Source organism: Diadema setosum, chromosome 5 (assembly GCF_964275005.1).
Source record: "Diadema setosum chromosome 5, eeDiaSeto1, whole genome shotgun sequence".
Lineage (NCBI taxonomy): Eukaryota > Metazoa > Echinodermata > Echinoidea > Diadematoida > Diadematidae > Diadema > Diadema setosum.
This window is the reverse complement of record NC_092689.1, coordinates 29541196-29558150: the sequence shown is the minus strand read 5'-3', so window position 1 is coordinate 29558150 and position 16955 is coordinate 29541196. Positions and strand designations below refer to the sequence as shown.

The 16955-nt window shown below is 39.3% G+C and overlaps 1 protein-coding gene across 1 annotated transcript in view; it reads left to right on the top strand.

The window, feature by feature from the left end:
- The window catches only part of LOC140228828 (receptor-type tyrosine-protein phosphatase beta-like), a 28313-nt gene extending 11576 nt beyond the window's left edge, over positions 1-16737 (top strand). Inside the window, exons 6-13 of the mRNA XM_072309100.1 lie at positions 344-529; positions 4885-5148; positions 6540-6803; positions 8195-8458; positions 10348-10611; positions 11681-11947; positions 12654-12929; positions 16721-16737. Of these exons, the coding sequence (XP_072165201.1) occupies positions 344-529; positions 4885-5148; positions 6540-6803; positions 8195-8458; positions 10348-10611; positions 11681-11947; positions 12654-12929; positions 16721-16737 (1802 nt within the window). The remainder of the gene's footprint in view (positions 1-343; positions 530-4884; positions 5149-6539; positions 6804-8194; positions 8459-10347; positions 10612-11680; positions 11948-12653; positions 12930-16720) is intronic.
- The last annotated feature ends 218 nt before the right edge of the window (positions 16738-16955 follow it).

Sequence of the window (16955 nt, the reverse complement as noted above, 5' to 3'; positions counted from 1 at the left end):
GGCACTGCATCCCCAGCTACTATAGATGCAAACAATAACCATCCTGTGAATGCATCCTGTACTGAGCTCTACCAAGCTGGAGATGAATACATCATGACTGTCACCAGCATTAGTGGAGATCAGACCAATGAAGCTACGATCACACTTAGAGCCTGTGAGTGTATCACTACTGAAATAACACATCCCTATCAAATTGAAGGGAAAATCCATTAAAGTAAAGAAGTTTTGTTCAAAAAATTCTAAACGGTGAATGTGCACATAACATCTTGACCAGTTTAGGTTTCCATGTTCCAGAGAGTGGATTGGCGGATTAATGTTCTATTTTCTCTTTTTGTTTCAATAGTACCAAACCAAGTGGTTCTTACACCAGGAACACCTACCAATGAAACAGTAACTGCAAGCTGGGATAAACCTTCTGGAGTGGTAGATCAGTACAACATCAGTTGTAGTGATGGCACTGCATCCCCAGCTACTATAGATGCAATTAGTGGTGATGAGACCAACGAAGCTAGCATCATGCTCAGAGCTTGTGAGTGTATCTCTCAATCACCGTATTCAACTGAAGCCAGATTTTATCAAAATGAAGAAATTTGCTCCAGCATAATATGCTAGAGGGTTTGTGAATGTGTGTTTGTGTGTACGTCTTACTTACAGTGTAGATAAAAAATTTCGAATTCTCTGCAGCGCACTCCCATTTCAACGAACACGGTTGGAACGGAATTTCGTTACAACGAAGTAAAAATTCAGGTCCCAAATTCATCATCATTAAAGTCGGTGGGCCAAAATTCGATTAAAACAAAGATGGTTTTTATAGCGGAATTTTTCGTTATAACGACGTCATTTCGGAGCGCCATTGACAAAGAAAAACAAAAGAAATGTGCTCCGGTGAAATGCTGATCGCTTACGAAATTACACAGCAGAAAAAACATTTACAGAATGTCTCTGCATGAGTGAAGTAATGCTTCACATTTCATTGTGTTGAAATAGAAATCGTTTTCATTTTCTGTGTCAAACACCGTTTCCGACGAGAACTTACATTACTATGTTAATCGTAAATGAAATAGGTTCATTATTCAGAAACAAAGAAATTGCGTATGTATACCTCTTACAATTTTATTATTGTTATAGCAACATTTAGCATTTAGCGTTATTCCCAGGGTTCATTAATCGGAAAATGAAATAACACATACAAATCCAAAAGTATGAGGGGAAGGTGAGTATGGTAACAAACCGTAAGTATTACGCACCTTATCACGTTTTTTGATTAACTAACCTTCGGAATAACGAACCTTTTTCATTTTCGAAATATTTCCGAAATAACGAACAATAGGGCTATTTCAGTTCGGAATTACGAACTTAGTTTCGGAAGAGCGCACCTTCAGAATAATGAACCTTATTTCATCTTCGGATTAACAAGCCTTCGAAATAACCAATCTATGGAATAGCGAGCCGTCGGAATATCGAGTCTTCGGAATAACGAGTTTTCGGAATAACGAAACTATGCAATAACGGACCTTTGGAGTAACGAACTGTAACCGAATTCTAAACCATCACTTTCGTACATGTGTTTTCAAACTATTATAAAGCATGAAAGTACAAATGACTTTATTCTATGTTTTTTTATGAAGAATTAAAACAAAATTTATGAGATAGCACCGCATTGAGCAGTGCTTTTCCACGTATGATTACCATTCAATGAACGATATTAACGTAGGCACTGGCGTAGCCAGGGGGGGGGGGGGGGCGATGGGGGCGGTCGCCCCCCTAAGATTTGGACCGGGGATTTGGGAGGCGGGAAAAAAAAATGCGTGTATACTGTATGCATGCACATGAAGCGGGTCTCCTTTGCAACCTTTCATCAAATAAGATGTTTTTTTTTTATATTTCACTCAAAGTGTGCACCAGATCGTTGAATTTCAATTCAAAATATGCAAAATCTCTCGTGCTTGGGAGGGGGTATCCCCCTCCCAAACCCTCCCCCTCTGTGCCTCTTTCCCTAGCTTGGTACACTTTTTAGATTTACACACACAAACAAAATATGAATAATTCTGAGTGCACAAGACTTATCACTTATATTCCGAAAACTCAAGGTTCCCTCATGTATAAGGGGAATTTCCCCTTTTAATCGACCCTTTCCTCCATCAGCCCCCCCCCCCCCCATCAGTTTTTTTTTTCTTTTTTTGTGATTTCCCAAATGTTGATTCCATCAAATATGCGTATAAGAGATTAAAATTATCTCAATTTCAGGCAAAAGCTCCATCGGAAGGGAAGGGTGGAGATAACACTCGCCCACGCCTTCTCCCTGCTCGCCCGCCCCTCCCCCCCCCCCCCTTCCGCCATGCATAGAAGTAGACTGTGGCTATACCCAGGTCGCTTTATTTCAATTCTAAAAACGTAAAAGCTCCGCAAGTGGGACTGTTTCAACTCGTTAAAACACGCAAAAACATGCATCAAATTGCACCATTTGCAACATCAAAATGCAAAAAGTTCTCACCGTGGGAGGGGGGACAATAATAATAATCTACATCAAAATATACTGCTATACCTTAAACAAGTGGGACTGTTTCTCGTCGATAAAACGCGCAAAAACATGCATCAAATTGCACCATTTACAACATCAAAATGCAAAAAGTTCTTACCGTGGGAGGGGGGACACCCCCCTCCCACACCCTCCCCTCCCCCCTCTCTCGCTCCACTCGCTCGGGTTCAGTCGCGTTCATGATATTCAGTGAAAAGAATTAACACAAGAAGTGTATTTAAATTGTACCATTTGATAGGCAAATTGTTCAATAATAATCTACATCAAAATATACTGCTACCTTAAACAAGTGGGACTGTTTCTCGTCGATAAAACGCGCAAAAACATGCATCAAATTGCACCATTTACAACATCAAAATGCAAAAAGTTCTTACCGTGGGAGGGGAGACACCCCCCTCCCACACCCTCCCCTCTCCCCTCGCTCGCTCCGCTCGCTCGGGTTCAGTCGCGTTCATGATATTCAGTGAAAAGAATTAAGACAAGAAGTGTATTTAAATTGTACCATTTTATAGGCAAATTGTTCAATAATAATCTACATAACTGCTACATTAAACAAGTGGGACTGTTTCTCGTCGATAAAACGCGCAATAACATGCATCAAATTGCACCATCTACAACATCAAAATGCAAAAAGTTCTTACCGTGGGAGGGGGGACACCCCCCTCCCACACCCTCCCCTCCCCCCTCTCTCGCTCCACTCGCTCGGGTTCAGTCGCGTTCATGATATTCAGTGAAAAGAATTAACACAAGAAGTGTATTTAAATTGTACCATTTGATAGGCAAATTGTTCAATAATAATCTACACTAAAATATACTGCTACCTTAAACAAGTGGGACTGTTTCTCGTCGATAAAACGCGCAAAAACATGCATCAAATTGCACCATTTACAACATCAAAATGCAAAAAGTTCTTACCGTGGGAGGGGAGACACCCCCCTCCCACACCCTCCCCTCTCCCCTCGCTCGCTCCGCTCGCTCGGGTTCAGTCGCGTTCATGATATTCAGTGAAAAGAATTAAGACAAGAAGTGTATTTAAATTGTACCATTTTATAGGCAAATTGTTCAATAATAATCTACATAACTGCTACATTAAACAAGTGGGACTGTTTCTCGTCGATAAAACGCGCAATAACATGCATCAAATTGCACCATCTACAACATCAAAATGCAAAAAGTTCTTACCGTGGGAGGGGGGACACCCCCCTCCCACACCCTCCCCTCCCCCCTCTCTCGCTCCACTCGCTCGGGTTCAGTCGCGTTCATGATATTCAGTGAAAAGAATTAACACAAGAAGTGTATTTAAATTGTACCATTTGATAGGCAAATTGTTCAATAATTATCTACACTAAAATATACTGCTACCTTAAACAAGTGGGACTGTTTCTCGTCGATAAAACGCGCAATAACATGCATCAAATTGCACCATTTACAACATCAAAATGCAAAAAGTTCTTACCGTGGGAGGGGGGACACCCCCCTCCCACACCCTCCCCTCTCCCCTCGCTCGCTCCGCTCGCTCGGGTTCAGTCGCGTTCATGATATTCAGTGAAAAGAATTAATACAAGAAGTGTATTTAAAATTATACCATTTTATAGGCAAATTGTTCAATAATAATCTACACTAAAATATACTGCTACCTTAAACAAGTGGGACTTTTTCACGTCGATAAAACGCGCAAAAACATGCATCAAATTGCACCATTTACAACATCAAAATGCAAAAAGTTCTTACCGTGGGAGGGGGGACACCCCCCTCCCACACCCTCCCCTCGCTCGCTCCGCTCGCTCGGGTTCAGTCGCGTTCATGATATTCAGTGAAAAGAATTAACACAAGAAGTGTATTTAAATTGTACCATTTGATAGGCAAATTGTTCAATAATAATCTACATCAAAATATACTGCTACCTTAAACAAGTGGGACTGTTTCACGTCGATAAAACGCGCAAAAACATGCATCAAATTGCACCATTTACAACATCAAAATGCAAAAAGTTCTTACCGTCGGAGGGGGGACACCCCCCTCCCACACCCTCCCCCCCTCGCTCGCTCCGCTCGCTCGGGCTCGGTCGCTTCGCTCCCTCGCAGACTAACCGCCCCCCCTAAGTTCAAATCCTGGCTACGCCGTTGAACGTAGGGTACTACAATAATTATACATATGGTTTGCGTGTTTTCAGCATACTGTATTTGTTCGGTTAAAAGGAAATTTCGATATTACGAAAATGGTTCGGGGTTTAGGACCAACAATTTTGGTTAAAGAAGAACACATTTACAGATGCACATAATATGTATATTCATTCCTTTGTTCTGTCATAATTTATCTTATTTTCTTTCCTTTTGTTTCAATAGTACCAAACCAAGTGGTTTTCAGACCAGGAATACCTACCAATGAAACAGTAACTGCAAGCTGGGATAAACCTGCTGGAGTGGTAGATCAGTACAACATCAGTTGTAGTGATGGCACTGCATCCCTAGCTACTATAGATGCAAACAATAACCATCCTGTGAATGCATCCTGTACTGGACTCTACCAAGCTGGAGATGCATACACCATGACTGTCACCAGCATTAGTGGTGATGAGACCAACGAAGCTAGCATCATGCTCAGAGCTTGTGAGTGTATCTCTCAATCACCGTATTCAACTGAAGCCAGATTTTATCAAAATGAAGAAATTTGCTCCAGCATAATATGCTAGAGGGTTTGTGAATGTGTGTTTGTGTGTACGTCTTACAGTGTAGATAAAAAATTTCGAATTCTCTGCAGCGCACTCCCATTTCAACGAACACGGTTGGAACGGAATTTCGTTACAACGAAGTAAAAATTCAGGTCCCAAATTCATCATCATTAAAGTCGGTGGGCCAAAATTCGATTAAAACAAAGATGGTTTTTATAGCGGAATTTTTCGTTATAACGAAGTCATTTCGGAGCGCCATTGACAAAGAAAAACAAAAGAAATGTGCTCCGATGAAATGCTGATCGCTTACGAAATTACACAGCAGAAAAAACATTTACAGAATGTCTCTGCATGAGTGAAGTAATGCTTCACATTTCATTGTGTTGAAATAGAAATCGTTTTCATTTTCTGTGTCAAACACCGTTTCCGACGAGAACTTACATTACTATGTTAATCGTAAATGAAATAGGTTCATTATTCAGAAACAAAGAAATTGCGTATGTATACCTCTTACAATTTTATTATTGTTATAGCAACATTTAGCATTTAGCGTTATTCCCAGGGTTCATTAATCGGAAAATGAAATAACACATACAAATCCAAAAGTATGAGGGGAAGGTGAGTATGGTAACAAACCTTAAGTATTACGCACCTTATCACGTTTTTTGATTAACTAACCTTCGGAATAACGAACCTTTTTCATTTTCGAAATATTTCCGAAATAACGAACAATAGGGCTATTTCAGTTCGGAATTACGAACTTAGTTTTGGAAGAGCGCACCTTCAGAATAATGAACCTTATTTCATCTTCGGATTAACAAGCCTTCGAAATAACCAATCTATGGAATAGCGAGCCGTCGGAATATCGAGTCTTCGGAATAACGAGTTTTCGGAATAACGAAACTATGCAATAACGGACCTTTGGAGTAACGAACTGTAACCGAATTCTAAACCATCACTTTCGTACATGTGTTTCAAACTATTATAAAGCATGAAAGTACAAATGACTTTATTCTATGTTTTTTATGAAGAATTAAAACAAAATTTATGAGATAGCACCGCATTGAGCAGTGCTTTTCCACGTGTGATTACCATTCAATGAACAATATTAACGTAGGGTACTACAATAATTATACATATGGTTTGCGTGTTTTCAGCATACTGTATTTGTTCGGTTAAAAGGAAATTTCGATATTACGAAAATGGTTCGGGGTTTAGGACCAACAATTTTGGTTAAAGAAGAACACATTTACAGATGCACATAATATGTATATTCATTCCTTTGTTCTGTCATAATTTATCTTATTTTCTTTCCTTTTGTTTCAATAGTACCAAACCAAGTGGTTTTCAGACCAGGAATACCTACCAATGAAACAGTAACTGCAAGCTGGGATAAACCTGCTGGAGTGGTAGATCAGTACAACATCAGTTGTAGTGATGGCACTGCATCCCTAGCTACTATAGATGCAAACAATAACCATCCTGTGAATGCATCCTGTACTGGACTCTACCAAGCTGGAGATGCATACACCATGACTGTCACCAGCATTAGTGGTGATGAGACCAACGAAGCTAGCATCATGCTCAGAGCTTGTGAGTGTATCTCTCAATCACCGTATTCAACTGAAGCCAGATTTTATCAAAATGAAGAAATTTGCTCCAGCATAATATGCTAGAGGGTTTGTGAATGTGTGTTTGTGTGTACGTCTTACAGTGTAGATAAAAAATTTCGAATTCTCTGCAGCGCACTCCCATTTCAACGAACACGGTTGGAACGGAATTTCGTTACAACGAAGTAAAAATTCAGGTCCCAAATTCATCATCATTAAAGTCGGTGGGCCAAAATTCGATTAAAACAAAGATGGTTTTTATAGCGGAATTTTTCGTTATAACGAAGTCATTTCGGAGCGCCATTGACAAAGAAAAACAAAAGAAATGTGCTCCGATGAAATGCTGATCGCTTACGAAATTACACAGCAGAAAAAACATTTACAGAATGTCTCTGCATGAGTGAAGTAATGCTTCACATTTCATTGTGTTGAAATAGAAATCGTTTTCATTTTCTGTGTCAAACACCGTTTCCGACGAGAACTTACATTACTATGTTAATCGTAAATGAAATAGGTTCATTATTCAGAAACAAAGAAATTGCGTATGTATACCTCTTACAATTTTATTATTGTTATAGCAACATTTAGCATTTAGCGTTATTCCCAGGGTTCATTAATCGGAAAATGAAATAACACATACAAATCCAAAAGTATGAGGGGAAGGTGAGTATGGTAACAAACCTTAAGTATTACGCACCTTATCACGTTTTTTGATTAACTAACCTTCGGAATAACGAACCTTTTTCATTTTCGAAATATTTCCGAAATAACGAACAATAGGGCTATTTCAGTTCGGAATTACGAACTTAGTTTTGGAAGAGCGCACCTTCAGAATAATGAACCTTATTTCATCTTCGGATTAACAAGCCTTCGAAATAACCAATCTATGGAATAGCGAGCCGTCGGAATATCGAGTCTTCGGAATAACGAGTTTTCGGAATAACGAAACTATGCAATAACGGACCTTTGGAGTAACGAACTGTAACCGAATTCTAAACCATCACTTTCGTACATGTGTTTCAAACTATTATAAAGCATGAAAGTACAAATGACTTTATTCTATGTTTTTTATGAAGAATTAAAACAAAATTTATGAGATAGCACCGCATTGAGCAGTGCTTTTCCACGTGTGATTACCATTCAATGAACAATATTAACGTAGGGTACTACAATAATTATACATATGGTTTGCGTGTTTTCAGCATACTGTATTTGTTCGGTTAAAAGGAAATTTCGATATTACGAAAATGGTTCGGGGTTTAGGACCAACAATTTTGGTTAAAGAAGAACACATTTACAGATGCACATAATATGTATATTCATTCCTTTGTTCTGTCATAATTTATCTTATTTTCTTTCCTTTTGTTTCAATAGTACCAAACCAAGTGGTTTTCAGACCAGGAATACCTACCAATGAAACAGTAACTGCAAGCTGGGATAAACCTGCTGGAGTGGTAGATCAGTACAACATCAGTTGTAGTGATGGCACTGCATCCCCAGCTACTATAGATGCAGACAGTGACCATCCTGTGAATGCATCCTGTACTGGACTCTACCAAGCTGGAGATGAATACATCATGACTGTCACCAGCATTAATGGTGACCAGACCAATGAAGCTAGCATCACACTTTTTACCTGTAAGTATTCTGTTTTGTTGGTTCTGGTTCTCTTTCCTCTACTGCGGTTTGGTTTTGTTTCGTTTTTTGTTTTGCTGTGTTTTATTTTTTTTTTTTCATCTTGTATAGGGTACATCGTTTTTCACATGTGTTTCCAGCCATAATTACAATGCTTCCTCCGCCTTTTTCTTCTTGGCATGCATTAGGGAGCTTTAGATTTTCGCGACGGTGACGTTCACAGGGAAAAAAAAAAAACATGTTCAGGGGGGCATTTCATGAAGCGTTTTGTCAGATATTTCGTCTGACAAAATGTTAAAAGCTAATGAAATCCATGCATCTGATTGGCTGAGAGCAAATTTGTCCGACAAGTTGTCGGACAAAAATGCTTCATGAAATGGCCCCCTGAGCTTGCGTCGCCTGAGTTTTTTCACTACGCGTACTGGGCTATTTTTACGTCCTCACAGTTTGCAAAGTAGAGAACTACTTCATGCTGTCATGTAACGATTATATGGGGGCGTCATTCTATTTTTATACGTTGCGTCCCAGCGTAATCTAAAGCTACTTTTCAGCACGACGCAGGGAAGAGGAGAACGTCCAGCGCAACTTCTGCGCAAGTGTCGTCTCCAACATCGGCGCGTCAAAATCTAAAGCTCCCTATAGGCACAACAGTTCTCATACGCCAGCAGAAACTGTTGAATTTTAGATGAAAATGGAGACATATGCACAAGAAATATGTAAAATAACTCTGTGATAACACAATTTCAGTTGGGTAATGACAAAAAAAGCGGAATATATCCCCAAAAAGTACACCGGGAGTATTGCAGTTTCAAGGCATACCGATCCAGATTGCTACCTGATGCTTTTGGGCCATAACAGTACTACTTTATTCGCGCGAGAGTGAATCGCATACTGTTAGCTGCATGCGATATCATACCACTGCAAGTGCACGATTCAATCATCACATACTTATTATTGCAGTTATGTTCTACCCACGCACTACTGAACTGGGAGGGTGCATCAGGATTAAAAGTCTTGTACGTGTACTACAATCGAAATTATTTTATACATTTTATCTCGAAATACTCCAAAACAACTCATTATCCTGGCAAGTTGGGTCAGCCAAAAAGTTTCTTGTTAGACCATGTCGATATATTGCAAGTAAATCCCCCCCCCCAAAAAAAAAAGTTAAAAGATTAATTCGGAACACTTCTGATAACTATAATTTAGCTTCAAGAGCTAGAATAAGGGTGGTTAGTTTGTTTGTGTCTTGCAATGCCTTTCTGGATTTTACCTTTTTGAGCAGGAGCACAACATTAATGTTGATTAGCCTAATTTGCAAGATTCCTATGTAGGGACATCTGAAGTAGCAATTGTTTGCTTTTGAACATTATGTACACACAATGATACTGTGTGTTGCACTAGTATAAAGAAAGGGGATATGTGACCTTAATGACAGGTATGATATGCATGATCCTTGAATACATTGATTGCATACATTGAGTGCTGCAAGCAATTAATACGCATCCAATGCAGTGTGACATACAAAATGACATGCCATTCTCTCCCGTTCTTAACAGATTGTTATTTATAGGAGCTTTGATTGAAGATTTAATTGTTTTTGAACATGTAGGCCGTACATGAGTGTGATGTATACACATTCAATGAGATAAATCGTTTTGAAATTACAAAATATTGATTCACTAGCTTTGATTTTGATCATGGTCCAAGTCCAAACAGGACTTAAAACACACTCAAAGCCATATCTAAAATCATAATGTTTTAAAAGCATGACAAAGTAAGCACATTACAGGGTTGTCATTTTTGTTTTATGCTGCCTTACAAGTGTGATGCGCTCTCGTATAGTAGAGTGGATGTGATCAGAATGTGTTTGGTTTAATCCATTCCCACAGTACCCAATACTGTGGTCCTGGTGGAGGGCATCTCTACCACTGATTCGGTGAGTGCAAACTGGGTCAACCCCGCTGGACTGGTCTCATCCTACACCATTGAGTGCAGTAACGGCACAGCCAGCCCTTCTTCCATTGACTTCACAGATGAAGAGCAATACAATGCAACTTGTGAGGGATTATCCATACCGGGTGCCAATTACACCATGACTGTCACCTCCTTCAGCAATGGGGAGAATAATAGTGCTGACATAATTCTCACTGCTGGTAAGCAACACCAACACATGTGAAGTTCCTCCATTAAACGTACAATATCACATTTATTTTTTTTCACTTAAAGTGATGGTATAGTATTGGTGGAGATGAAGATTGGGCTTTCAGCCTTTTTGCAAGATACCAAGATACCACTATGTCTTATGAAAGAGGAATTCAAAGTTTATTTGATGAAAAACGGTTTTGGAATGGCTGAGACATCCAAAAGCACAGTAAAACAAAGCGACTGTAATAAAAGGCCGTTCCCGCCTTTTATGATAGGATCGCTCTGTTTTGGATATCTAAGTCATATAAAAACCAATTTTCGTCAAATAAACATTGATTTCCTCTTGGTATTACATGCTCTTTCACATTTCATAAGAGGTTTCTCATCATCTCACCAAAAAAGTTAGAAATCTGAAGTTAGGTCTCAACCAAAATTTTACAATCGTTAACGATTGTAAAATTTGTTAACGCTCGCCCCGTCACTGTACAGCCATGCTAACCTACAAACATTAAAGTGCACATTACTTGAATACGAGACCATTCTGAAGCAAATCATTTTTACACAACAATAGATATATAATATACTCTTAAATGAATCCCACAAGGATTGGAACAATCATCCCCAGCATTCCCACTGATCAGTTTTTAGCCATCCCCTTTAAATACAATATAATCACATTGTCTTATAGAAATTCCTGGCTGTGGTATTTGCAACTTTATCTTGACAATGATCTACTGACATGTAACATTATAAATGTGTACATGGCTTTATAATATCATTCATCATTATCAACAAAAGTTAACATTTTCTAACATTAAGATAAATGAGCTGAGTGTGCAGATTATGGTTACAATAGTCATGATAGTTAATATCATAGTTACAATACAGTATATAGTTACAATTCTATATCTCTTTGTGGGGAGTTTATGGTAATTCTCAGTTGGAAATGACTGAGGAGGAAGAAATGCATCATGTCCTGTTTCGGCACCTTAGGTCAGTGTCCATGATCTTCCTTTGTGAATTTAGTTTATCTGGTCGATGCGAAATTTGTATTTGTTTTGTTTGTATGTTTTTTAGCACCCTTGCCTCCGAACCTCCAGCCCAATGTGTCAACAGAGACATCAGTAAGTGCTGTATGGCGGCACCCTGGTGGTGTGATTGAGAAATTTGAGGTGAAATGTAGTGAAGGAATGCCAGGTGACATCTCTGAGGATTATTTGGGAGATGAGGACCTGTATCGGGCTTCATGTGAGAATGTGAGTACCCCTGGAGATACCTACCTGATGACAGTGACCAGTATTAGCAGTCGACAGGAGAATCCAGCGACAGTGAATCTGACTGCACGTGAGTTGCAAGATGAGAATTGCCATGGCAGCTTTGAGAATGTAGCCATGGAATGGCGAACATATATTTAGGTCATTGTCCTGCATGATATTCGCAAGTCAATCATCAGCGCACTTGATTGTGTTGCCTGAGTTGATCGCACAGCACAATTCTTCCTTTTATTGGTAGGATCTACACCCTAATAGGTAATGCTTTCCAGGGGCGGATCCAGGAATTCTGTAAAGGGGGGAGGGCGCAACTAATATTTCTGGTGCCACTTCCGGGTCTAATTTCATTTTTTTTCTTTTTATTTCTTTTGTTTTCAACGAAAAATAAAGGGGGGCGTGCGCCGGTTGCGCCCCCCCCCCCCCCTTCTCTGGATCCGCCACTGCTTTCCGTAGAAGGAACTGCAATCTCTTTCCCCTTAAAAGTCATCGTTGCCTGGTTATGAAAAGACTACATTTCTTTCATGTAAACGATCCAACTTACTCTTATGTACTTTGTTTATGGAAAGGAAACAACTCAAGCGATGAGGATAGTGAAAGGCTGTAGAGTGCATTTCAACATTGTCATCTTATTTGGAGAGGCGTGAGTTTATGTGGTTGTTCTTACTATAACTCCTCTGCGCAATCATGTGCAAGCATTCAAACTCCAGAAACTGTGATACTCTGAACTGCCCATTCAAGTCTGCAGACGTTAAACAGTGCTCTTCATTTTTTCTTGTCAGTACCAGAAGCAGTGACTCTGAGGGAAGAATCATCAAACACCACGGCGATAACAGCCTCCTGGGAGGTGCCAGACAGTGTCTTGGATACCTTCATCATCACATGTTCTGATGGTATTGCATCACCAAGTGAAATCTCTGTCACCAATGATCAGAGAGGGGAAACCTTCACAGCTTCCTGCATTGACTTGCCAACTCCTGGAGAAGAATATAACATCACTGTTGGATCTCGCAGTAGTGGCAAAGAAAGTGCCCCAAGCTCACTTGGGATCATTGCATGTAAGTTGGGTGGTCTTCTTGTTCTTGCCATTAGGCCTACCCTGTCAGATATAATCATTGATTTGCACAATTGTATGATTAATATTTTAATTATTATCATTATATGCATATTTTTCATTATTTTTATTGCTGCTTTATTACAATGATTTGATCGTAAGCATTGTTAGCATTATCATCATTGTAATTTTGTTGCAAAGATTTAATCATTGTTTTCTCTATTATAGTAATTTTGGAAACTTTTGGAAAGTGGAAGGTGACATTTGAGAGAAACGGGCACAAGGTCAACCTCAGGGACACAAAATTGATTGTTCATGTTGTTAGTGACTTGGAGGGGGTAGTGTCATTAAGTAATGTAGACCCATGTGATGTGCGAGGGAAGTGGGCATTGGCAAATTTAGAGTAGTATAAAATGTGGAAAATGAGGAATAAGTTGAAAAGCTGGCAAAGGTGAGATGGAGTATGTGGTGGTAAGTGAATGTGATGAGGAAGGATGACAATCATGTTCTGAGGAAAAGGTTAGATTTTAAAGTGAATGAGTGAGAGTGAGGTAGATCCAGCCACCTACGCTCTCAGGATCAAGTCTAGATCTAAATTGGATGATGATTATGATGAGCAACCATGATCACATATTACGTTTACAGGTTTGCAATACTGTCGACGTTATTTCTCTCATAAAATAATGTTATCACAGTCCAATTTCGTGCATTTTTTAATGCATAATATGTATCCATTTTAGAGCAATAATCGTCAGTTTCTGCAGACTTAAAGAAACCACCTTTTATCAATAAACAGCATGCATCTGGTGTGTACGGTGTATGAAATACAAATAAATTGGTTCTTATGTTATTACTTATTTTCTCATATTCTTACAAAATCTTCAAGTGCCAAGTACAATTAAGAGCCACACTTATAATTTTAAGAAACATTACCAAAAAAAAAAACCAAAAAAAAACTGAGGTCTGATGATGTTGGTCATTACCTCAATTCATTTAAAGTTTTCTTCATTTTTATTACATGACATCAAGAAGAATGTGTTGTATCCTTCCGCCTAAGAGTAATAAAGTGTTGTAGTAACAGGGCTGATAATGATGGCGTCTAGGGGCATTTGGGGTAGATTTGCTGAACTATGTACTACATAATCTGTCTGTCATAGCTTTATCTAAAACCAATTGGAGAGATGCGAGGTGATGGCCTTAATAACACTTTCAATTCCTAACATGCCTAAGCAGTTTTTCTAATTTTCAAGGACGTTAAAGCGGGAACTTCCTTCAGTGTATGTATGCGTCGTTCCTACTGCAACTACTGTGGCTACTCTGTGAAATATTCTCAAGGATTAAAATGTATAATTGTCATACTTTATGTCCATTCAGGTTTGAAATATTGTTTATGACCCTGTAGCGTAAGAATTCATGGTTGGGGATTTCAGCCTGGCCCCGTTCGGATACACTAAAAAATCCCCGTAAACGAACTGTGTACAGCTTTATCACTGAACTCTTAAAACACACCATGGCGGTTCGGCAATTCGCCGTGCTCCGCTATTAAAGACCGTGTTAACGCCGCATTAAAACCCTAGTCATCCGTCATTCATCCGCCATAATCCCCGAGAACCGCGGGGAACCGGAAAAAAAAAAAATTCGTTGCGGTCTTGGCGGTTTGAAATGGACCGTGTTCAAAATGCGGTTCACCGTGTAAAGAATGGCATCCTCCGTGTTTGCACGGCAAGATCCGTGATAATACCGTCTTAACACCGCCGTAACTTTTCATGCAATAACAAATGTTGAACTTGGAAGTGAAAAAGGATGAACTCTAATTACAAGATTGGGTAAAAACATTGAATGCTAAGGTTTCATTACTTTTTATTATTATTATTATTATTATATTCTTTATTCGCTTCTTACAAAGCACATATATATACAGTAAAATATTCCTAAAAACATGCAGATACAATGTGTAGACATGGATACAGAAATGAAATATTGAAAAAAAAAAAATTAAACAGACACACACATAGGTCTAAAAATGCCCTCAGGGAGATCCAACAGACATCCACATATTTTCGCCCATCAACCCTCCCTCACCCGTGCCCACTCTGACTGTTCGGGGAAGTGAGTGGAGAACAGCACCCATCCGTATCCCGGCTAAAAAAACTACGTACCCAATCCAGCACAATGTACCTCACTCTCTGACTACTAGTACATGATGTGTACACACAAGTGCGCACGTGCGCCCGTGCATGCTCTCGTAGACATGCACACATTGTTCAATAAGTATGATGTTCTACTATGCACCCGTATACGCACATTCGAATGCATTCACAATTTGGCATTCACTCACTCCCCCCACACACTCCCGCAAATAGACTAACAGCAATATGACAGTGTGCATGTATATAAATATGTGTACATTTTTAAACATACAATAACAACGAAATATTAAGAAAAAAAAACCAACATGGTAGATATGTGGAATAGTACAGTTACAATAAAAGGTGTCTTCATAATTTTGTTAAAGCTTAACAGCTTAAAAGATGATAAAACCTTAGCACCAGCTACGTGAACCTGTAAATCAACACGGACGACTTATTTAGATATGTTGGGTTCTGCTTTCATATGTGTGCCTTTTGTAAAACTGTTGATACATATAATGATGAAACTTAAGAGAGAGTGAAAAAAAAAATGTTGAAATTTGAAAGCAATTATTACACAATTTATGTTACGTGAACCTGTAACGAGGAAACTGTATAGGTATGTTGGATTCTTCTTTGATATGTATGTCTTTTTATTGATTGTTGTTACAAAATGTTTTAATAGTTAAAAGAGAGAGAAAAAAAGATGTTGAAACTTGAAGGCAATTACATCACATCTATTGTCAACCTGTAAATACACTGGAAACTTTGTAAACATGTCCAGTTCTTTTTATTAACGTATTAAGCTCTTCTGTAATCACTTTGAGTTATTGTTATGATAATAATAAAATATCAACTTACTTTATTTTGCTCTATTCCTTGAACTTTCTTTTTTTTTGCCACCGCACACTGCCAGCTTTGAGTTCACATACTCCACTTGCGCTGCTCTTTGTGCTCTGTTGATATTGCGTCTGTAGACATGCTTCATGTCAGGCAGGCTGGCATTTGTTATTCCTCCATACCCAGGTATGATGTCATGTGTCTGAGGGTGTTTCTTAGTCAAAAGCATTAGCTTCCAGACTTCTCATCCTGAAGAAATTGCGCAACACACAGCATGCAAGTGTTATAAGTGCTGACCCTTTCTGGACTTTTGGGCATGGTTGTCACCAAGCATCTGAACCTGGCTGCCGTCAGACCAAACAGTTTTCCACGATGCGACTATCATAGCTCTGGAAAGTCTATAGTTGAGGATGCGTTCTGTAATTGTCGTATTCCTGCGAGGCAGTGGCTTCATCATCCAGGTTTTGAGAGGAAAACTATAAAGTAGGCCACACCGTACATGGTTATCATTAGGCAGAGGACCAGGGTCGGGTAGACCTATGGTGCCATTCTCCAGAGCTTCTTTAAACTCAGTATCAGCAAATACTCCAGCATCATATCCACCTCCTGTATAACACCGATATCCACGTACATGAATTTATAGGTCTGAATCTACCATAGCCATAAGAACAATAAGCCCTCGTAGTTGAAATAGAGAGAGCCGGATTTCTCAGGACATCTTAATGTAGTGTGCTTGCCGTCGACTGCGCCAATACAGTGGGGGAAGTTTCAACGGTTAGAAAACCCTCTAGCAACTTCTTTCCAGACTTCTGGTGTGGTTGGACAGATCGTAACTTCTGCTGATAGTTCATGTATGATAGCTTGGCAGACTTCAATGATGAGGATTGAGATGGTGTTACAGGCAACTCTAAACGAACTGCAATGACTTAAAGATGTTCCCCGATGGTAGGTAGCGAAGAGTAATGGCCAGTTTCAGTCCCGGTTTAAAAGATTTCCTCCAGAAGGTGTCCTGTTTTTCTATTCTGGGTCCCACTCCAGCAAGCAGTTCCTGAAAAGTGGCA